The 23,396-nt window shown below is 34.7% G+C and overlaps 1 protein-coding gene across 3 annotated transcripts in view; it reads left to right on the forward strand.

Annotated features, from left to right (window-relative positions):
- The window catches only part of CEP57 (centrosomal protein 57), a 38,966-nt gene extending 15,570 nt beyond the window's left edge, over positions 1–23,396 (forward strand). For 2 of the 3 annotated variants that reach the window (XM_033119896.1, XM_033119894.1), the window contains exons 3-11: positions 4,457–4,636; positions 4,996–5,117; positions 9,176–9,292; positions 9,890–9,967; positions 12,734–12,841; positions 13,361–13,438; positions 19,434–19,675; positions 20,277–20,421; positions 21,957–23,396. In XM_033119896.1, the coding sequence (XP_032975787.1) occupies positions 4,457–4,636; positions 4,996–5,117; positions 9,176–9,292; positions 9,890–9,967; positions 12,734–12,841; positions 13,361–13,438; positions 19,434–19,675; positions 20,277–20,421; positions 21,957–22,190 (1,304 nt within the window). In that variant the 3' untranslated portion in view covers positions 22,191–23,396. The remainder of the gene's footprint in view (positions 1–4,456; positions 4,637–4,995; positions 5,118–9,175; positions 9,293–9,889; positions 9,968–12,733; positions 12,842–13,360; positions 13,439–19,433; positions 19,676–20,276; positions 20,422–21,956) is intronic. The other variant, XM_033119895.1, reaches the window with a different exon arrangement.

Genomic DNA, 23,396 nt, shown 5'->3' on the forward strand with positions numbered 1-23,396 from the left:
TATCTGATAATCACCTTGAAAATATAATTTGATTAATGCGATAGAAAGAGATAATTAAATTGTTGCTTATAATTCTCATATTCAATTTGAACTTTAGTTAGAAATGAATGAGAAATTGGAAATTATTACTGCCTTCAAAAATGTATTAATGTCTTTAGAGCCCTTTGCTCTTGGTGCCCCCCTCAGAACTGACAAAGAAAACATCTTAGCATACTCGTATCTATCACAAATTTGTGTCACACCTATAGAAAGCTCAGCATTATTGTGACCAGTCAGAGAAGTCAAGTTACAGCTATTGTGTTAGGTACTGATAACATTTTACTGCCCATCAGTTTTCCCAAAACATTGGTTCTCAAATTTTTTGGTGCAGGAAACCCTAATAAACCCATTACATGCTTACATGTATGTTTACATAAATATTTCGATGAAGAGTAACTATTTTCCAAATTAAAAAACTACAGTACAAAGAGTGACATTATTTGACAACAAAACATATAGTACAAGAGTAACATTGTTGTATTTCTGACTTAATAGGAGAGAGCTTGATTCTCATATCTACTTTTGCATTCCATTTGTAGTGGTAAGTTGTTTTGATTTTACATATGTGAAAAAAATCTGACCTTACAGAGATACATAGTTGAAAAAGGAGTAATATTTTAATAGCCTTTCTAACTATTTGTGGATATTTTTGGATACTACACCAAAACTTGGCAAATGGTAGTTTCTTAAAATTTAGTTGCAATATGGAATCTGAAGACATCAGTGAATTTTTTGCACTCCAGGATTTAAGGACCACCTACGTGGTTGGAGATTAACTAAAGGCAAGATTCAGAAGTGGTTCTAATTACGGCAGTGGTTCGTTACAGTGGAATCTGGAGAAATCTAGATGCAGGCTTCTAAAGTTCTCCCTCATGGAGGTCACATAGAAACAAACTTCTTCCTTCCAACAATGAACTGTATATAGTGTGCAGTGTTTCTGCCCAGGAAAGCCCTCTTAAGGCTCAGATTAGGGCTTTTATTTGGAGCTGGTGTTCACCATGATATTCACCATAAAACACATTGTTTTCACAAGCATAGGCAAACTTATGAAGCAGGATTTGGTATCTTAGACTTACAAAATAATCTTATCAATTGGTAACATAGGGAACATTCCAAAGCCAAGTTCCCATAGCTTAGCCAAGGTTCAGGCCTGCTGTGTAAACTTTCTTTTTTTTTTTTTGGCATATGATTACATTGAAATCTGTTTCTCTGTTTGGGACTTTGAATACCTTTTACCCATGCATGATTTTTATTGTATTATGGATACTTTCAAAATTTGATAAAATTTGGCATATATAGTATTTATAAATTACATTTGTTAATGTCAATGATCTCAATAGCAAAAAAATCTTTATATTGAGAAACTATAAAGCTCACAACACAGATGACATTTATTTTGAATTCTAATTTTCATCATTGGCAACAATTACTATCAGATCTTTGAGGTGACGGGCTCATGTCATTCATTAATTTTTGAGAAAATGACTGCTAACTAAGTCTGAATAGCCATAGTTTATCAAAAGTTCTTTCAAATAAAAATGGTTCCTGTAAAGGAAATGGTTTTAGCACCACTCACAATGTAAACATTAGAATAACTGCTTTTCATCAATATCATTTTTCTTTGGTATGTACTATATGGATGCGTCCTTCCCATTTTGCCACACAGTATTAAATAGGTGTATACTCAAGTTTTGAGAGTCAGTAACTTTTACTGCTTCATCAAGAAAAGCAAACTAGTGGCTTTGTTTTTTCTTACTGGGAATGTGTAGCAGTGAAGAGTACAAAGCCCAGAATTACAGTTTAGTGCCACTGTTTTGGTTTGGGCTAAAATTAGCTATTTTACCCAACACTGTTTTTGCATCATCATTGCAAATGTCAAAACAGTTAAAAGAGCAAATAATGTATTAGTAGTAGTATGAAAATAGTGTTATTTTCACAGACTCTGGTAGAGGTCGCATGAACCCCACCTCCCTATGGGCCCATGCCCCACACTTTGAGAACCAATGTAATAAAGAATATGAGTACATCTGGAGGAGTGTTTCATTCATGTAAATAGTTTTCACCAGGTGTAGGAAGAGTGTAAATAGCAGCTTCTGTTCTAGGATCTATACAGTAGCTCCTCAAAGCCAAGGACTGTCTTAATTAACCTTATATTTTCTCATTTACCTTGCAGAGTGTCTTACAGACACATATGTGCTCCATAAATATTTGTTGAACTGAAATTTAGGTCAGAATTAGTCTAAATTGAAGCAATGCCAGTTGGGTCAGAAAACGAGACTGAGAAATGTATGCGTATTTTGATATAGGCGATGAAGAAGATGGAGAAACCTTTGAATCCAAGGTGTCTATTGCGGGTAAATGATGATGTGATTAAGACAGGTTATACGAAAAATAGAGCGTTTCAAGGAAAGATAATGAGTATAATTTGAGTTATGTTGAATTTGAGGTGCCTATGAGTTAAGCGAACGAGATAAAAATGAAGTGTAAATTAGAGCATTGCACTAATGAACCCAGGCATCATCATGGATCTAATAGTGGATGAAGCCCTATGAGTGTGTAGGGTTTCTCCAAAGAGAAAATAGAGGGAGATAAAATTTCTGGAAAATAACCACCGTTTAAACGGTGAGCTAAAAAGTGGGAATAGTAAGAAGGGTAAGAACTATCAAGACAGACAGATACTAGGGAAATTGAAGACCTGGCCTGGTGATCTGGTGTTTTTTTGTTTTGTTTTGTTTCCTTCTTTAATCTGCAACAAACCTGTGCTAATATATTAGTGATAGAAATATTCAACAACCAATTTATTAACAAGATAGCATTGAGGTCTGAGGTTAAATGGACTCTAAGTGCCTCAGTCTTCTGAATGAATGACAAACTGGGTTTGAGAAGTGGATAGAAAGTCTTCCATTCTTTTAGTGCTTCTAGATGTCACCAGAAAGTTTCCAAGCTTTGCTTGTTAGAATTGCCTGAGGATCTTCCTTGGATTTCTGACTTTCATTCCAAATGTTCTTTGGACCTTTTTTTTTTTTTAATTGGGATGGAGTATGCCCTGGGCATTGGGATTTTTTAAAGGTCACCAAGTAGTAAAGTAAGGGAACCACTTACTGTGTTAGGCAAAGGATGAATTACTAAGATAAGGTTTAATTTTACTACGTCAAGAGTTAGAAAAGGATTTCAGCCAACTGTCTTCTCATTGGTATTTTAAATTTATATGGAGACTTTCCTAGATACATGTTTATTCAAACATCTGAGTGCCAACTATGTGCCATACACAGGGCATACATAGTATTGGAGTTTTCAATTATGAATAATAGGTTTTCTCTTCCCCCTAAAGGAGCTCATATTTTAGGGATGATTAAATGAAGTTTAAGGGAAACTGCCTATCTTTATAGACTCTAAGTTTTCCGGAGGCATTTTACACTCTACACTCCCATATTCAACTAACCAAATGTGTTTAATTTTGAACATTTGTGTTCAGGAATATTGTGGGTAATGAGGATAAAAATTTTAAATCTAGTGTTTACTGTGAAAAGTCTATTTGTAAAAATAAAACTAACATACAGTATTATTATTTTTTAGAATATCATTTTTTCTGTCTGTTTCAGTTTGCTTCTTATTTTAGAAATACAGATAGTGCCAAAAAAATGTATACACACTTTAAGAAAGGAGCCTTTAAAATGTGAATATTCTTTGACCTAGTAACTTAATTTTTTCAATTTTTACTTGTTGGTAGTAAGGAAATCACCTTTTAAGACAGCATGAGGGAATGCTCACCGTTTCATAATGCTAGAGTGAAAAACAAATCTTAAATTTTTATCTCAATTTATTTTATAGTAAAAGATTGGGAGAAATAATTACAAATGACCGTCATTATCTCTCAGTAGTAGGATTATTAGTTGTCTTCGTTGTATTTTCCTGTGCCTTCTACAGTGAATACCTATTACTTTTATAATCAGAAACTTGGGTTGGGGGCAGTTGAAGTATTCTTAGATTTTTTTTTTTCCTAAATGATAAAAAAAAACGGAGATTAAAAAATAGTCCCTCTTGTGCTTGACTGTTAACTGCATTTGAATTCTGCATGGGATCCTATTAATGAAACAGAAAAGAGAGATAGTTAATGTACTTTGGGTCAGTTATATGAAAATTTATGAGTAGCCAAATATTTTTATCATTTTATAAAATCTTGGAAATATTTGGACCACGGTAATGTGGTTTTTACTTGAGTACTTGGCGTGTTTCAGAAACTCAAAAGATGTCTTTAAATGGATTTTTTTAAAAATAATTATGTGATAATAATTAACGTTTTATTCCCAAAGAGTGATCCTCCACCGCACCCATCTATCATTTTTATTTAGATAAGATTATTCTTTCTCTGAACGGTGTCTTGTTACCTTATAGTACCCATATTTGTATTTGGCAGCCATATTTTCTGCTCTGAAGAATCTTCAGGATAAGATTCGACGCTTAGAACTTGAAAGGATTCAGGCAGAAGAAAGTGTGAAAACCTTGTCTAAAGAAACAACTGAATATAAGAAAGTATTGGATGAACAGATACAAGAAAGGGAGAATTCAAAAAATGAGGAATCAAAGCACAATCAAGGTTTGTTTAAATTATGAAGGAGATGAAACACCATCAAAATAAATATTGTAAAATTACTCTTACAATTGCACAGTATAGCATTTTCTGGTGGTCAGTGTCATCAGGCACTACAAAATTTCATTATACTCGGGTGCAGTTTGAGGAGCGAGTGCTGGTGTCATGAATTACGTTTACTGACTAAATTCAAAGCACATTAGACTAGCATACCTATGGGGAGAACACCTTAGGTCACCTGACCAGGCTCCTGGGGCTACTGGTTAAGTATTTATTGTATACACAGTAGGTTTAGTTCCTTATAACAGCTTGTTCAAACTTCTGTGCGTGAGCTAATTTCTGCTTTTCATATGTATTCTTTTCAGAACTGACATCTCAGTTGTTAGCTGCAGAAAATAAATGTAATCTTTTAGAAAAACAATTGGAATACATGCGTAGTATGATAAGGCATGCAGAAAAGGAAAGGACATCTGTCTTGGAGAAACAGGTATGGTACCTCACAGATTCATTCTCAAGAACAGTTGGTTATGGGGCAAATTAGACCTTTTTTCTCAGCGAGAACTAATGGTGCTATTATAATAATCATTTCTCCTTTTATCTTAAAGTAACCACTGGCAGTAGCACCAGTAGTTCATATTGAAAAGCTAGTGTAAGCTCTGAGAAAAAAATGTAATTTGTTCTTTTCAGCATAGCTATAAAGAGGGGTTTCCTTTTTGGATGACCCGCACACACATGTGCACATAAGCTTTGGTAGCTTATGCTTTTGAACCGTATAACAGCCCAAGACGGAAATTACTTGGGATCATTTATGGTGTCTAAAGATTTGATTGGTCGTCTCCATTATTATTGCTGTATTTGGAAGAGTTTTACTTAAATTGGGAAACTATTGTACAGTTAGTTGTGTGATCTTTTCTCATCATATTCTTTGAGTCTACGTTATAAAAGATACAAAAAATCATATTATGTACCTCTTGAATTTATTTGAAGACCCTAGTAATCTTTGAGTCTTTATACTTTGAGAAAGTGTAAGGTTCTTTATACTTTGAAAATACTGTCTTTTTTAAAATTAAAGCGTAGTTAACATACAATATTATATTAGTTTCAGGGGTGCAGCATAGTGATTAGATATGTATATACCTTAAGAAATCACCACGATAAATCTAGTAACCGTCTGTCACCATACACTTATTACGATATTGACTATAATCTCTGTTTTGTAGTACATCCCAGGATTTACTTTATAACTAGAATTTTGTACCTTTTAATCCCCTTCACCTTTTTCATCCTCCCCTTACTCTCTCTCCTCTGGCAATCATCAGTTTGTTCTTTATGTCTATGACTCTGTTTCTGTTCAGTGATTTTTCTTTTTTTTAGATTCCATATGTGAGTGAAATCATACAGTATTTGTCTTCTCTTTCTGACTTATTTCACTCGGCATAATACCCTTTAGATTCATCCATGTTGTGACAAATGGAAAGATTTCATTCTTTTTTATGGCTGCATAATATTCCATAGTGTGTGTGTGTGTGTGTGTGTGTGTGTGTGTGTGTGTGTGTCTGTCTGTCTGTGTCTGTCACATCTTCTTTATCCATTCATCTTTCGATGTACACGTAGGTTGTATCCGTATCTTGGCTGTTGTAAATAAAGCAGCAGAGAACATAAGGGTGCATAAATCTTTTCGAATTGTTTTCGATTTCTTCGGATAAATACCCAAACGTGGAATTTCTGTGTGGTATGTAGTTCTATTTAATTTTTTAAGGTACTTCTATACTGTTTTCCATAGCAGGTGCACCAGTTTGCAATTGCACCAACATTGCACAAACATTCATGTTTCTCCACATCCTTGCTGTATGTTGTCTTTTGATATACTGTTCTGAGAGATGTGAGGTGATCTCTCACTGTGGTTTTCATTTGCATTTCCCTAATGATTAGTGATGTTGAGCATCTTTTCATGTGTCTCTTGATCATCTGTATGTCTTCTTTGGAGAAATGTTTATTCTGGTCCTCTGCCCTTTCTTAAAATATGATTGTGTTTTCAAAAATTGTATGGCTTCTTTACATATTTCGGATGTTAACCTTTATCGAATATATACTTTGCAAATGTCTTCTCCCATTCAGGAGGTTGCCTTTTTATTATGTTGATGGTTTCCTTTGCTGTGCAAAAGATTTTTAATTTGATGTAGTCTTACTGCTTATTTTGTTGTTGTTGTTCTTGCCTGAGGAGACATAGCCAAAAAAATATTGCTAAGATCGATGTCAGAGAGTTTACTGCCCATATTTTCTTCTGGGAGTTGTATGGTTACAGGCCTTACATTTAAGTCTTTAATTGATTTTGAGTTTATTTTTGTATATGGTATCAGAAAGTCTTCAGTTCAACTTTTTTCCATTTATCATCCAGTTTTCCCAACAGTATTTATTGAAGAGACTGTCTTCCCCATTGTATATTCTTACCACCTTTGTCATGGATTTTTCCTTACTTTCTAAGTTGTGTTGCAGCCTTAAGAGGCAGTTGTGGATTTGCTTTGCTGATGCCTAATGGTTTTCACTGGTTCTGGTCCAGATTTATGTTAATTTATCGGCTGGGGTTCTTGCATCATCCAGATGATACTTTGCCTGAGGTTTTTTGTCATATTTCTGCTATATCTTATACATCAAGGCTCTAGTACTGCCTCATGTGATATTTTGCTTTGGTATCAGTCCACTTGCGTTTGAGTTCCTTTATCTTTTTTCACATCTGGAGATTTTTCTTTCATATCTGTCACATGATTGGAAATGTAAAACATTGTATACAGTAATGGAGTAATTCTCTTCATTGAGATATTCCCGTTCACAGGTTAGAAAGCATTTATAAGACATCAGTAAGATGTCTTGACTAATATAGGTAGGCTTACCTCTTTTTATTGTGTTTCATTTTATTGAGTTTCACAGAAACTGTCTATTTTACAAATTGAAGGTAAGATCTTTCACCAGTAAAAAGATTACAATTTGCCCAGGGCTCAGATGATTGATAGCAGTTTTTAGCAATAAAATGTGATTTGCTTTACTGCAATATTCACTTTATTGGAATATTCACTTTATTGCTACAGTATGAAGCAAACCTGCAGTATTGCCGAGGAATGCCTGCGTCATACAGTCATGTGCTTCATAAAGACGTTTTGGTCAACTGTAGACTGCATATACGATGGTGCTCCCATGAGACAATAATGGAGTTGAAAATTGTCTATTACCTAGTGATGTGGTGATTGTAACAGCATAGTGCAATCATTACTCATGTTTGGGATGGTGCTGGTGTAAACAAACGCCCTGCACTCCCAGTCATATAAAAGAATAGCACAGAGTTATGTACAGTACATTATACTTGAAATTGGTAACAAATGCTACTGGTTTATGTATTTACTTTTTATTATTTTCGATTGTATTCCTTCTTGTTACGAAAAAAAATTTGCTATAAAACATCGATGCTGTGTTATGCTGGCAGCAGCCTCATACATCCCGTATTTACTGCATCTCTCGATTGCATCATTTTCTCTTGTGCTTAATTTTGTGTTGCTTTGTACAGTAACATGATTTACAGGCTTGTAACCTAGGCACAATAGGCTACAGCATACAGCCTAGATGTGTAGTGGGCTACATCATCCAGGTGTGTGCAGGTCCATTCTGTGATGCTTGCACGATGCTGATGGCGCTTAACGATGCATTTCTCAGAATGTATTCCTGTCATTAGTGGTGCCTGACTGTATATAAAAGATGACTTGGAATCATAGGCCCATTTCATCAGTAAATTTTAAATATATAGTTTAATAAGAATGGTTCCAGTACTGGAAATAAAATACGGTTTTTGCCAACTTTTAATATATTCTTTTAAGGGCAGTGAACTGTCCACTGTGGTGGATAGGAGGGAATTAGGAGTCCACACAGATTCCTGAAAAAATTATTGTCATTGTATGTTACTCATTACTGTAGACTTGTATGTGGAGATACACTCTTTACAAGTTTATATACTTGGAGTTCTACTAATAGACCTCAATTTAGCATATTTCCACTTGGAAGTCTTTTTAAATCCTTAACCCTACATCTGAAAGCAGGAAAATAATGGATGTTCTACATGTAATTCAGAGGAAATGTGAATAATAGATACCAAAACCATAATTATTGCATTAATTAAAAGATTAACTGTTTAAGAGAACCAGACTAATTTGGGGGATGGGGGAGAGAGAGAATGTGTGTATGAGTATGTGTGTGTAGCCTATATGTCTATCTCAGTAAATCCCTGCTATCTCAAAGTATGATAGTCTCACTGTAATAGAACTAAATGTTACGGTAGTATATGGTAAGAACAGGAGTCCACTTGTATTAATTGATGTTCTTGTGGTTTCGTCTTAATATTGTTTTCCTAGAATTCCTCTGCAGTGTCTAAGTACTTTTATGAAAGGCTAGAAAAAATTAGTATATAGTGTATTCTTAGTTACACTCAGTGCTAGTTGTCTTTCAGAGTTTTTTTTTTTTTAATCAAATTATCATTCTGTATTTAATATTGTTCCACAGGTTTCCCTAGAAAGAGAACGACAACATAATCAGACACATGTTCAGAGCCAGCTTGAAAAATTGGACCTTCTTGAGCAGGAATATAATAAACTTACTGCAATGCAGGCCCTTGCAGAAGTCAGTGAATATGTTTTTTACTTATCAATGCATAATATTGGTTCTTTTTAAAAATTGATCATTTTATAATACTGAATATTTATAGGAAGAAAAGTGACCTTGTAGCAAAGAAACATATAGGTATTTTTAAAGGAAGAAATGCGACTTGGAGAGAATGTTCACATTTTAAAACCTTGATGTACATGAGGACTTCTCTTGAAAAGTGTTGGAAGATTAAATGTTTTTGAGTATCCCTCAGGCTTGTATCACTTGGTTAAGTTGTTCTGTGACCTAATTTTAGTTTTAAATTGATTTGCTTGGAAGACTAAAGTTCCGGATTGAGCTTCTGTGTTACCTATGTGCCTTCGTACAGAGCTGTGTTCTTCAGCCATAGATTTTTACCCATAGTTCTGTTCAACTATCTCACAGATGATTAATAATAAATGACGGGATTGCATGCACACTGGCAAGCCTAGAGCCATTACTAGAGTGAATTAACAAGCTTATATTTACTATGCTAAAAATTTACACACATTCCTCTGTTGCTATATTAAAATTTTTCAAATACACAATAAGACTCTCTTTTACTATTACTGCTTTTAATGTTTTTATCACTAGAAAAAAATGCAAGAGTTGGAAGCAAAACTTCATGAAGAAGAACAGGAAAGGAAACATATGCAAGCTAAGGCAGCTGAGGTAAGTTGAAATGTGAGCAATTAGGCTCATCATATTTTGTAATACTCTATATTTTATATATATCTAGATGATTAACTGTGGGCTTCTTAGATTATTTATACTTTGGAATTTGGAACGGTCCAATATGTAAATTCTTAGAGGTAGCTTAAGATGGAAAATTATGAACATTTTTACAAACAAAATAAAAGTTGAGCAATTCTTTAGAATTTTTCAAATTGTGGGGTTTCAGTCAGCATTTTTAAAAAAAAATTAATAAACTGAAAAATATCAGAGACTGTATACATAATAAGGTTAATACATAATCATGTAAAACATGGGTCACTATGGGAAAGCCATCATTCAGTATCCTACTTACAGGTGCTTCCTTTCCTTGGTGGCCTCAAAACATCAGGACAGAAGTTGAGGTAGTGGGCTACTTCAATATCTAGTGACCTATACTAATTCACAAAAACCTACCATATTAGGAAAATGAGCTTTGCTCACTCTAGTCTTGGTTTTTATCCTATGCGGTGGCCACTAGCTAGTATAGGAGAGGCAGTGTGAATTCTCAAAAACATCGAATTAATATATTATCAACCAGAACTGCATTTATAGTGACACTTCTGTACCCAATAAGTCTTACAGACTCAATAAAAGACTTCTCTTTGTAACTGAAGACTCCCCTTATGAGCATATTTATTCAAATACTTCACGTATATTACCCTCCCCCTTCCAAAGTCTTCAATTTTTATAACATTTTTATCTTTTCTGATAATATTAACACAAGAAATAGGTCTTTATTCTAAAACAATTAGGAGTAGAGGCTTTGCAGTTCCAGCTGTGGCCAAAAGTCACTTCATCAATGTTCTCGCAGGACTAGAAACATTCTGTTATCTTTGTCTTTTTCTTCCCGTGCTTCCCAGAATTCATTGACTTAACATACTGTCTTTCTATTAAGCGTAATATATTTTCTCAAATGTTTACTTTCTGATAGATTTGGTTTTCCCTCAGTATGTTTTTCCCTCAATATGTTTTCCCTCATATATGTTTTTCCCTGATATATGTCTTTCCCTCAATGTGTTCTGAGTTATATAGCCATGTGGCTTTATTTTTGACTACCAACGAATTTTGAAATTACTTGGTTTCTCTGCCCATTCCACTTTACTGTGTTTTCATTTCCTCACTTGTAACATGAAACTTACAGGTTGTTCTTTATATACTTTGTGGTGGGGAGTTCTGTTGTACATGAAATACAAAATTAAACAAGTTCATTATTAATTTTAAAAATGATTTTATGGTGTTTTTGTTTTCTTTTTCATTTAGCAGGAATAAAGTAGAGATCCAATCAGTTATTATTACTGATAATATCACTAAAGGTTTTGAGTTCTGCTAGTGAACACTATTGTAGTGGAAGAACAATGGCCAGGGATAAATGGTTCCGAGTCTAGCTAACCCTAATTTGTGTAGCCTTGGGCAAGATAGTAACCATTCAGGGCTTGGATTTTATCATTGAGAAAGTGGTCTTCATTTTGTATCTTAGTGTTGGAGAGTTCAAACAAGAGAGAAAGATAATGAAAACACTTAAAAATGTTAGAAATCTGCCACACAAATATATAACAGCTATTGGGAAGAACTAAATAAGCTAGAAAAAAATTGTCCTTTTGTATACTATTTAAACTCATTGGCTTCTTAGGTCTTCCAGAATAGTAATTTCATGTTCATTGAATTGTATTTATTCAGTTTACTATGTATAAAGCATTGTTAGATGTGTGGGGATGCAGACACTCCTGTGAATAGAGATCCCTGTATTCCTTTGTCACTAGATAGATTCTTTCCCCAGAGAATGCAGTTCATTGTGGGAAGTATTAGTAATGAATGACCTCAGTATTTCTTTCAACTAATCCATTGATTCTGAGTGTTTGTTCCAGCTCCATCATAATTTCCCTGGGAACTTTAAAATGCTTTTAAATACAAATTTCCCCAACCTGGACCATTCAAAATCATGAGGTCTGTAAAGGAGCCTGACAATCTGACTTTTTCTCATAAACTTTCATACACAGGCAGGTTTGAAAACCACAATTCTAGACTAATACACGCACTTGTCGGTTGTGTGTGTTTGTGTGTGTGTGTGTGTGTATAAACGCACATGCGCACGGGTGTTTAAGGAACGTTCAAAGTTGGCTTAGACAAAACAGCAGTCCGTTTGAAGTCCTTAGTAATTGCTTGTGGAATTTCTACCACGCAGATGTGAAATTACTTTTAAAAGCATGTAGTTACTAAGCTTCTAGAGAAAGGGACTTGATAACATTTGTTGATACACCTTCCAGTTCTTTTGGACGTAAATTTCCAGTTTCTTTTTCTTACATTGTAAATGTGTGAGTTTTTTAAATAAAAAGAAATGTGTTTTGCTCTCCAGCTGCTTCGTGTCTGGCACTATTGTTGATTCTATGTGTGAAAAAAAAATATTGAAGTATCAGTTTGATATAGTGCATTTAACTCATTAAGTATAATTTATGAAGCAACTACAAATAATGGAGCTAAAGGGTTCCAGGCTAAAGAAAGGACAAATTATAACACAACACTTCAAGATAAAATGAGAGATTGATACTGATTTAAAATGTTTGACAAATGTTGACGGATTAGTTCAAGACATAGTTACATAGCTATGACTTGTTTTTCAGGTATATACTACTGTAGGTTTTTGTAGGCTTTTACATGGTGAATCTCAAATTTGAGTCATAGCTTTTATTTCTACAGCATTAACTTTAGGCTCATATTTTTTTCTAGTTGCAGATTGGTCTAGAAACAAATAGACTTATCTTTGAAGATAAGGCAACTCCTTGTGTTCCTAGTGCAAGAAGAATTAAAAAAAAGAAGTCAAAACCACCAGAAAAGGTATGAAAACAACTAATAAGTCAGAATGCTGATTATTACTGGGTATATTTTATGTGAAAAACCCTCGTAAAACCATGTGATGATAACACAGGCTTGGATGAGTAAATTTCTCATTCTCAGTTTCTCATTGGAAGATGGAGATAAGTAATATCTGCTTCTAAATTTTTACTCTGGTGGTGAAATAATATATATGAAAGCATCTTGGAATTATAAAACACTGCACAAATATTAGTTATTAATAAGTATTGCATTAATTAATTACCTTTTGCTGTTAAAATCTTTTTACACATACATACACTCACTTTTCCTAGATTTTAATTGCTGTTTTGTCAGGTACCATTTTCTTTTTTCCTAGGCTGGGATGCATGTTGACAAGTATTAGTAGGAGCTTGAGACCATAGTGCCAGTATAGATAAGGCAAGTAGTAGCACAGCACTAAGCTGAAGTTTCAGGTTAGTCATGGACAGTTAGCTTTTATTGTCATGTGCGTAAAATTGTTTTTCTTTCCTTTCCATTCAGAAAGGTCCTAGGAACTATTTTGCTGCACAACCACATTATAGATTATGCTTGGGTGATATGCCATTTGTAGCTGGAAAGGTGAGTTGGTTGAATCTGGATTTTTTTTTTTTTATATACAACTTAGATCTTTGAACTAAATCCACCCGTCTGCCTGTATACCTATAAATGGTGGAAACATTTTTCTGCTCCATTACCAATGTGGATCATAGTGATGTGAGAATGAAATGGAGGAAGATATTATGAGATTGGGGACCAGGGAGGAGACTAGGGGTTACTTTAGAGCAAATAAAGTATTTGTGGAAGGGAAGATGGGAACAAATGCCAGAGACCCTGGTTTGGAGATGATGGGGTTGCAGATAAGGGTCGAGGAACAGGAAATAGTGTATTGTAGCATTGAATTTTCAGTGTCAGTCCTGTAGATTTATATTTAAATATAGATAGATATTTAAATAAATAGAAATCACAGACTGTTTGTCCTCACATCCATATTACTCACAGGACTCATTCTCCAAGAAACAGTCATGTGTAGATTTGAATTTTATGTTCCTTTAGTGCTTAAATGCAGAGGTGATTAATTTTGTCAAGTACCAGCAAGTACTAAGTAGTTTCTAATCAGTACTTAATACTGTGTTTATACCACTGTTTGATTAACTGTTTGTGTTGCTGGTTTGTTTCTTGTATAGATGCCTTGAAGACCCAGTGAGTTTGAGAGGCTTGGGGAGTAAATTTTAATTTTATCTGTCATATTTATTTAACTTTAACCGCACAGTAAATTCTCCGTGAAAGCTTAAGGAATGAACTATTTCCTAGCTTTTCCACTTGCCCTTTGCAGGTGTGTGAGGCACACATCACTTGAAAAAAAGTGTTGCCGTTGGCTCTGTGCTGTCCTTTACCCTAAATTAATCCTCTTGTGGGATTGCAGACCATGTTTTCCCCTATGTCTTTTACCAGGCTCTTTTGTTTTACCATAGAATCTTTGAGTTAGGTTGGAAATAGAGGTTCTTAAGGGATGACCGGCTTCATCAGAATCACTGTGCACTTGAAAAAGATTACAAACCCCAACCACAATCCTACTAAATCGAATTTTTCAGCTGTGGGGCCTAGAAAGTATTTTTCCACTCTTCCCTGCTCCCAGTCTAATGTTCAGTTCGATTTGGAACCCACCTAATACAGTAGTTCCCTGTCCATTGTTTTCATTATATAAACATCCAGGGTAATGGTTGTATACTCTATTCAATTACATCTACTGATGAGACACCATTATACCGTAGACAGCCCATCACATTTCTTTGACGGCTTTATTTGAAAGTTCTTAAGTGAGTTGAAATCTGTCACTGTAGAAATTCTACTCATTGGTCTTTTTTCTATTCTTAAGGATTCACATAGAACATATAAATGAACGCTCGACTATTATAAAATTTAAAACTTTTGAAGGTAGCTTTATCTTTTTCTCATCTTATTCTATTCTAGGTTATAAATAAATACTACCTTTCCTTCAGCTCTTCACCATAAGATGTGCTTTATGAGTTTCTTTACTGCCTCATCACTCTCTTCTTTCCTAAATTGAATATAGCTTTCTAACTGTGGTGTGACTCGCACAGAATAGTCTTTGTCATGTTCTGGATAATCTGTTAGCTCAGCCTAGCATCACATTAATGTTACGGGTTACGGGGAAAGCCACCCTATCCCTTTCACTCATCGATAACTGAAGTCAGCTGAAGGTACAAGGCTTACTGAATCTTTGCACTGGCCTCTGTAGGTTCTTTACTTGTGGAATTGATTTTTTTTATATATACAGAATTTTTAATCAAGTGAAGCTCTATAGGAATAGATTCACCCAGTCCCACATTAGATTAGAATTGATTTCAGTCTTCCATTATATTTCTGTTATCTTCAAATTTAATTATCTATCATTGCTAATTCTCATTAATACAAAGATTGAACAGGACATGTTCAAACACAGGGCTTTTCAACTTGAGTTCCTCTTTTGAAGTTTTTTGTATTTTTTGTGAAATATTATTCAAATACTTAAGAATGTGCTGTCACCTTAGCTCAGTGTTTCTCAAACTATCTATTGTGAAAGACCAGTTTTTATTTTTAATCGTATGTTGTCATAGACAAAAACATTTGTAAAATGCAATAAAAATGAATTATTAGAAATATGAAATTAAAAAGACATAAAATACAAATCCCAATTTATTACTAGATTCAGCAGACATAAAATTACATTAACAATTACAATCAGGAAAATAATAGGAAAAGATTTCAAAAACTATACTGCTTATTGAAAGTATATGTATAAATAAAAGAAAGTGTATGTCTACATTTACCTAATCCACCATCTTGTACTGTCTCCTTTATTACGTTGTCCTCTTCTCATCCTCTTAACAAACTCACAGAGCAGAAGTATAATGAATAGAAGTTATGAGTGATACAGTGATTCCCCATATTCAACACATATTTTTGTACTTTAAAACAAATACCATGTATATCACTGTTTAAAGTTGTTAATGAGACAGATGAATTTGGTTCTTGATAATCAGGTTTGTATTGATGATGGCATACTTGCAGGGGAGTATGTGTACCTAAATTATTTAGTTATAGTTAAATTTAAGTTATCTTGATAAAAACGTGGATTAACTTTTTCATTTTGAAATGACTATAGAGTCATATGATGCTGCAGAAAGAATACAGAAAGGCCGTGTATACCCTTCACCCAGTTTACCCCAATAGTAACAGAGTACATAACTATAATGTGGTATTAAAACCAGAAGATGAACATTGTACAATCCACAGACCTTCCTCAGATTTCCCTAGCTTTACATGGACGTGGGTGCACGCAGCTCCAGGTCAACGCAATTTTATCACATAGATTTGTGTAACCACCACCACACCGTATCTGCAATTTCGCCATTTCAAAAATGCTGTATAATGGAATCATGCAGTATGTGACCCTTTGAGATTGACTTTTTCACTCAGCATAACTCTCTTGAGACCTATCAAATTATTGTGTGTATCCATAATTCTTGCTCTTGCTGAGTAGTAGTCTGTTGTCTGTTGTGTGGACGTACCACAGTTGAACCATTCATTCACCCATTAAAGGACATTTGGGTTGTTTCCACTTTTTGATGTTTACAAATAAAACCAGTATGACATTTCGTGTATAGGTTTTTGTGTGGTCATATGGTTTCATTTCTCGGGGGTAAATAACCAGGAGTTTGATTGCCAAATTGTATTGTAAGGGTATATTTAGTTTTTAAAGAAAACTATCCAGCTATTTTTGATTGGCTGTACCGTTTTACATTCCCAGTAGCAGTGTATGAAAGGTGCAATTTTTCCACATTCTCCCCAGCATTTAGTATTGTCACTTTTTATTTTAGTATGTTATGATACCTCACTGTGGTTTTAATTTGTTACCCTAATGACTAATAATATTTGAGCTTCTTTTTATGTGCTATTTGCCAGCCACATATCCTGTAGTGAAATGTCTATTTATATATTTTGCCCTTTTTCAATTGATTTTTTTTTTTTTTACTGTTAGGTTTTCACAGTTCTTTCTGTATTTTAGATACAAGGCACGTTATCAGATAGGTGGTTTGCAAATATATTATCCCAATTGGTAGCTTAGCTTTCCATCCTTTTGTGTGTGTGTGGTGGGGGGGGGTGTCAGTCTCAATGTGGCCTCTTCTTTATATCCTTAGTTATAGGGGTTCTGCTCAGCTAGTCTCCAGATGACTCTTGAGGTGGATTGTTCTATAACTCATTTGTAATTTTGGTGTGATCCCAGGATGGAGTAAGTATAGCGTTTACCTGATCTGCATCTTGGACCTGCTCTTTTATTATGTTGTCCTCATATCATCCTCTTAACAGACTCTTTCACAGAGCAGAAGCTTTCATTTTGACAAACTCTAGTTAATTGATATTTTTGCTTTTATGGATCATGTTTTTGGAGTCATGTCGAAGAACTCTTTGCCTAGACTGTGTTGTGTCGATTTTCACTGAATTTCATCTGTGTTTTGTAGTTTGTTTTACATTTAAATCTGTGACCCACTTTAAATAATTTTTGTATACGGTCTTATTAGGTCAAGATTCTTTTTTTTTCCTTTTCCATGGATAGATGATACGTCTTTGCCAATACCACACTGCCTCAATTACTGTAGCTTTATATAAAGTCTTAGCATTGGGGAGAGTGATTCATCCTATTTTATTCTTTTTCAAAATTGCTTTAGCTTTTCTAGTTTCTTTGCCTCTCCATATGAATTTTAGAATAAACGTGTCTCTAGCTTAAAAAAAAATTGTACTGGGATTTTCATGGGAATTGTATTATACCTGTAGATTAATTTGGGGAGAACTGACATCCTCGTTGAGTCTGCTAGCCCATGAGGATAGTGTATCTCTCATTCATTTAGCTCTTTGATTTCTTTTATCAGTGTTTTATGGTTTTCAACATATTAGTCCAGCATATCTGTTTTATTAGATTTATACTCAAATATTTTTTGAGTGATTGTAAATTGTATTTAGTTTTAATTCAGTTTCTACATGATCATTGCTAGTATATTTGGTTTTTGTATGTTGCTCCTAATTTCTGTTACCTTGTTGAATTCACTTATTAGTCCTAGGAGTTATTTTTTGGATTGCTTAAAGTTTTCTGTGTAGAGAGTCATGTCATCTGTAAATAGGGACAGTTTAGGTAAGAGTGATGCGAGTGGACATCCTTGCCTGTTTGCTGATCTTAAGGGGAAGGCTTTCATTCTTTTCACCAGTCAGTACGGCATCAGGGGTAGGTTCTCAGTCAGTGCTCTTTATCAACTTGAGGAAATACCCCTCTGCTCCTATTTGCTGAGTGTTAATGCCCCAAATGGGTGTTTGACTTTTTCCAGTGCTCTTCTTCATCAAATTATATGATTATATGAGTTTTCTTTTTGACCCTACTGAGATGCTGGATTAAATTGATTGATTTTCAAATATTGAATTAGCCTGGCATTACTGGAATAAACCCCACTTTGATGTGGTGGATACAACAGTGTATTGCTAGAATCAGTTAACTACCTAACAGAAACTAGGATAAAAAGAGTATCTGTTTAGCTTAGCACAGTGGTTTCCAAACCTGGCCGATCAGAATCAATTTGGTAGACTTAAAAGTACACCTTTCCAACCCCTGACCTCACACTGAGTCTGGAGTGCTGCCTGGGAATCTGCACTTTAAATATGCTGTCTAGATGATTCTTCTGGAGCTGAATTAGAACAGCCATCTGTTTATGAATTGAAATGGCACATTGAGATTATTGTTTAGTGTTCGAAACACAAACTTCAAGAAGGCTACCAGGTTTTTCCTGTTAATATTGGCAAACATTTAGTGCTTCTTACTATTCCAGGATAGAGAAATCAATACAATAACAGTTCCTACCACACATTGTTTAATAGCTGATACACACAAACACAATTACAATATATTGTGATTAAATACTGGGATAGAGATAAATGCCATAGGTGATCTGTAAATGAACACTAATTACCTGGAGGTTTTAAGGAAGTCTTCAAAAATTATAGATTTGAACTGGGTTTTAAAGAATGGTATAAAATTTGTCACACAAAAGAAGTAATGGAGAGAAATTAGGAGATGGGACATGAGGTCAGGGAGTATAAACTGCAGCTCAGTAATAAGGCCTAATTTTCTGTGCTGAAGAGTTTGAAATCAGTGGGCTTACCATCAGAGGATGCCAATTAGGAGAACAGCTTGATCAGAATAATATGTTCGGAAGATAAGTGATAGCTCTGTGGAGTTAGAGGCGGAAGAGGCTGGGAGCAGACAGACCAATTAGGATGTTCTTCCTGTGGCTCATAGAGGCGAGTACATAAACCAGGTGACTGACGGCAGGGTGGAGTATCAAAGGCCTATTGGAGATACTTCAAATGCTAAATACGTGGGAGTTGGTAATTGATTTACTCCAGAGTAGGAGACTTAGGTCAGGCTTTTTCAGGGGTTTGGGATGTCTTTTTACCCAGGTTAGGGAGTAAAAAGAACAAGATTTAGAGGATGTGGCTTCAATTCGTTCTCTTCATTTCTCTTCAGTCCACCAGCCCCAGCCATGCAGTGGTAGCCAACGTGCAGCATGTCTTGCACCTAATGAAGCAGCACAGTAAAGCCTTGTGCAATGATCGAGTCGTCAGCAGCATTCCTTTGACGAAGCAAGTACCTTCACGAAGTGGCAGGACTAAGAAGTTGTCAGCAACACCTCCCTCCTCGAGCAGCATTAATGAAGAGTTGTCGGAAGTCTTACAGACATTACAAGATGAATTTGGGCAAATGAGTTTGTGAGTTTTCAGTGTTTTTTTTTTTTTTTTTTTTTTAATGTAGTTGTAAAATCTTGTTTTAACTTCTCGATGATTTTACCAATCTTATCTTTGTTCAACAAATATTTGTTGAGCACAATCATTGCGCCAACCACTGAGCAAGTTACTAGGACATTAACAAATACAGCTGTTCTGGGTGAAATCTCTCCCTTTCTAATACTGTTAACTGTTTTGAAGACCAAGATTTACATTTAAGTTTTATTTCCTTGTTTGGAAGCTTGATATATATACATTACGCTAAACTTAACTGATACGTTAGGATGTGCGTGTTTGCTGAACCAAGGTCCTTCTCCAGATTTTCTTTTCTAGATGCGTTAATACTCTTACGGGGGGCGGTTTGGAAATATAATTAACTCTTTGAAATTAAGAACTTTTGGCATTTGCCTTCAGTGCCTTTCTTGGAATTTTAAATTGTCACTGTTAATTTGAAAATGTGTTGGTGTATTTAAAAAAAAGTCTTTTTTTAATGCACAGAGCAGTGGTCCCACGATGAGTGAGATGTATGGGCCTAACCACGAATCACAGGAAACGTAACCAAGCCCTACTTTTGTTTTTTATATAGTGATCATCAGCAACTTGCAAAACTTATACAAGAATCACCAACTGTTGAACTGAAAGACAATTTAGAGTGCGAACTGGAGGCATTAGTGGAAAGGATGGAGGCAAAAGCCAATCAAATAACGAAAGTTCGAAAATATCAAGCCCAGGTAACTCAGTTTCTCTTCACATGTTTCTAATGATTAGAAAATAACAACAGTAACAAAAACACCCTTTTAGTCAATATATTGATGGCATTGTAAGTGTATCATAGATAGGGAGCTACAGGAAGTCTTTCTTTAGACACTTGTTAATTCAGTTTATTAAATATTAAGAATTCGTGTTCAGTGGGCTAGGAAATAAGACAACTGTCTTGCAGTCTCTTAGAATAGATTTTACTATCTAAGATACGCCCTTCAAATACTGAATCTATTTAATATTCCTACCTTTATATCAACGAACTTTTAACTTCTGTGAGGAATTTAAATGATTCTAAGTTTACCCAAGTCTTTAACAGAACCTAGAAATTTTCATTTCTAAAGGAGTCAGACATAAATGTGAAAAAATCGTTACATTTGTTACTAATTAAATGAATAAAACAACCATCTATTTAGTATCTACTAAGTGCAGTGGGAAGTCACACGCCAGGGTTTTCATGTGGAGAGAAACACAATGATTCACCTATTTAGGAGATTACTATGACCACCGGGCGGGGTGGAGATGGGGCAGGGAAACTGAGGGACCAGCTGGGCCTTGTAAGCTGACCTCTGACGGTGACTGCAGCTGGGGAGAAGAGACGGATTTGAGGTGTGTTTTGGAAGTAGAAATATCAGGGCGACTTGCTGCTGGATCTCACTTGGAGGAAAAGGATGGTGGGTTACCACTGGAGAAGACAGAGCAGCACAGGGTCGGCTAGTGTTAATTGGTTGCAAGGTGCTTTGAAAATGTCATCTTAAAACTTAATTTTCATGGAAGGCTTGTTAAGTACGTACATATTATTTCATTTTATAGATGAGAAAATTCATTTTTCAAAAAAAGAAATGGCAAGCAAATGATTCCTGTAGGAGTAATGGTCGGATTTGTTTCTTGTACATTAGACTTTATTCTCTCCAGTGGAACACCAACATGCCAGCAGCAGTTTATTTTAGCCTGCAGCTAAAGTGAAAATAAAGCTTCTCTATTTTAATAAATTATTCTTAATTTATAATAATTATTTAAATAAATGAATTTAAATAATAGTGAAATAACAAAATAAAAATCCTTTTCATAGTATTAATACATTACCACTACTACATCTCTCCGTCTATCTGAAACACACTTTTGTGCCTGCTCAGACTAGTTTCTAGAATGCGTTTCTCTCTCCTGTCCTTCATCTCCTAAATCCTTCCTATCCTTCATTTCCCGTGTCAGGATTTTTTGCCTCCTCCTTGAGACCTTCCCCCAAACCCCCATGCTTCTCACTTACCTATTCTGCACTTGGGCCACATGCCTTAACTTCTGATACAGCACCAGACTTCCTTGTATGTCACGATATATTTTAAGCACTGATTAGTAAATGATTAGTAGTACAACAGATTTTTGAAGTCTCAAAAAAGTAGAATATATTATTTGCATTTTAGTTTAGTATGAGAATAAAGTACCAGTTGTCAGAAGAGAATGTTTTCATTAAATTCTCCTTTTTCTATGCCTTGCTTATTTGGTATAGCTGGAAAAACAGAAGACAGAGAAGCAGAAGAGGGAATTAAGAACCACCAAAAAGACTCTCGATGAAGAAGGAAACAGCAGCAGCCGTTCTTCTGGAATCACAGGGACCACAAACAAAAAGGACTTGGCCAAACCCAGACCTGGAGAAAAAAGCAGGAAAAATCTTCAGTTATTGAAAGACATGCAAACCATACAGAGTTCATTACAAAGTAATAGTTTGTGTTGGGATTACTGACTGGTACCAGGTCATAAATTTTATTCCGATAATTTGTACCTCATCAATCAGATGTTGACAATTTACTTGCCAGGTCTCATACTCTTATGTTGGAATTACCAGGCTTTAAGGGGCCCAGGCTTCATTACACAGGCTTCGTGTGTTACCCATCACGACTACGTGTTAAACCATCTAAATGGAAATCAGGGGAGTTTGAAAAGCTAAGAAGCCACACATACTGTTTGTTTGAGATGAATTTGCTGTACTGAAATATTGTGCTTTGTAAACAAATTACCAATTTTTTCCTTGTGGGCGTGATTTTTTAAAATAGTTCTTTAAGTAAAATTAAAATTAGGTTTAAATTATCCAAATATGAGGCTGTCCGTAGGCAGTGTTTGCTTGAAACGTCTCATTTTTGAATCTTCTCTGGCATGAATTGCCCATTTCTCCTTGACAGTACAACCATTAAATAGACTTTATTTTTAACTTGATGGAGGTTTTCTATATTTAAATATTTATACATATTTAAGAGGATTGTTTTGTTTTGCTTTTTGACATTTCAAACATCACTCAGTATTAAATACACTTCTGTTGATTTTTAATCCACTGTTAAAGTTTTTTTTTTTTAAAGACCCAGGCATTCATTTTTAGTCAATTAACTGTAAAGATTATAAAAGCATTTTTTAAAGTGTAAACAAATTGTTAATGAAGTAAATGAGCTTTTGGAATGAAGAGAGAAAGGGTGGTATGGTGAAGCATATACATTTATTTTTAAATAGTACGTGTTTGTAATCATGCTGTTGAGTTCAATGCATTATGGGTTTTAATCTTAAATCTAAGAAGACCCCTTGGATATTTACTTTTGGTGTACAGTATGTGTGCAGTATTAACTGTACACGTGCAATGGTCATTATGTTAATGTAAATCGTAATTTTGAATAGATCGACATGTTACCTTTTTATAAATTTGCCAAAATCAATAAAGCAGCTTTTTAAAGGAAACATTGCAATTTTCCATAACAGCCTGTTAATAAAGGCTTTATTTGTTGTAATCTCTGCAAAAAATGCATTTCTAAACAGAACATAAGCATATTATGAGAAACAATAAGAATATCTGGTATTTCATAATTTACTTGCTTTTCTCATGCTTACATAGAAACTAAACCCTATAAGATCGAATTATCTCCTGGTGTGTGATAAGATACTCTAATAAAAGAGTACTGAAAAA

Source organism: Rhinolophus ferrumequinum, chromosome 11 (genome assembly GCF_004115265.2).
Source record: "Rhinolophus ferrumequinum isolate MPI-CBG mRhiFer1 chromosome 11, mRhiFer1_v1.p, whole genome shotgun sequence".
Taxonomy (NCBI): Eukaryota; Metazoa; Chordata; class Mammalia; order Chiroptera; family Rhinolophidae; genus Rhinolophus; species Rhinolophus ferrumequinum.